General features: G+C 64.5%; 1 protein-coding gene across 1 annotated transcript in view; it reads right to left on the bottom strand.

Moving 5' to 3' along the window:
• Positions 1-150: 150 nt before the first annotated feature.
• The window catches only part of NEIL1 (nei endonuclease VIII-like 1 (E. coli)), a gene marked incomplete at both ends in the record, with an annotated part of 3,204 nt that continues 2,962 nt past the window's right edge, over positions 151-392 (bottom strand). The window contains one exon of the mRNA XM_010010545.1: positions 151-212. Coding sequence (XP_010008847.1) covers positions 151-212 — 62 coding nt within the window. The remainder of the gene's footprint in view (positions 213-392) is intronic.

Raw genomic sequence — 392 nt, 5'->3', positions numbered from 1 at the left:
GGGTGACCTGGGTGGACACCGGAGCCGGAGCGTTGCTGAAGTGTGCTCGGACAGAAGCCTGCTGAGAAACTCCCGGGAGGAGCTCCGCTGGGAAGCCGGGAGCAGCTGAGGGACAGGGAACAGCACAGCCACAGCCACAAAGCTTCTCACCTTGGGGGTCAGAGCCTCGGGGTCTGACTTGAGCTGAGCGCGCTTCCTGCGGGGTGCCTGCGCTGTGCGAGAAGATGGATGGGAGTGGGTTCGGTGCGTGAGGAGGAGACGGGGCAGTGCCCACACCTCGAGGGACCAGCCTGGCAGACAGCAATGGGGAAACTATCCGGGCCTGGAAAACTATCCTGGAGCAGCTCTGCTCTGGAGCCAGGCTGAGAGAGCTGGGCTGGGGCAGCTGGAGC

The sequence above is a fragment of the Nestor notabilis genome, unplaced genomic scaffold, assembly GCF_000696875.1.
Source record: "Nestor notabilis isolate BGI_N333 unplaced genomic scaffold, ASM69687v1 scaffold29222, whole genome shotgun sequence".
NCBI classification, from domain to species: Eukaryota; Metazoa; Chordata; class Aves; order Psittaciformes; family Psittacidae; genus Nestor; species Nestor notabilis.
This window is presented reverse-complemented; position numbering and strand designations above follow the sequence as displayed.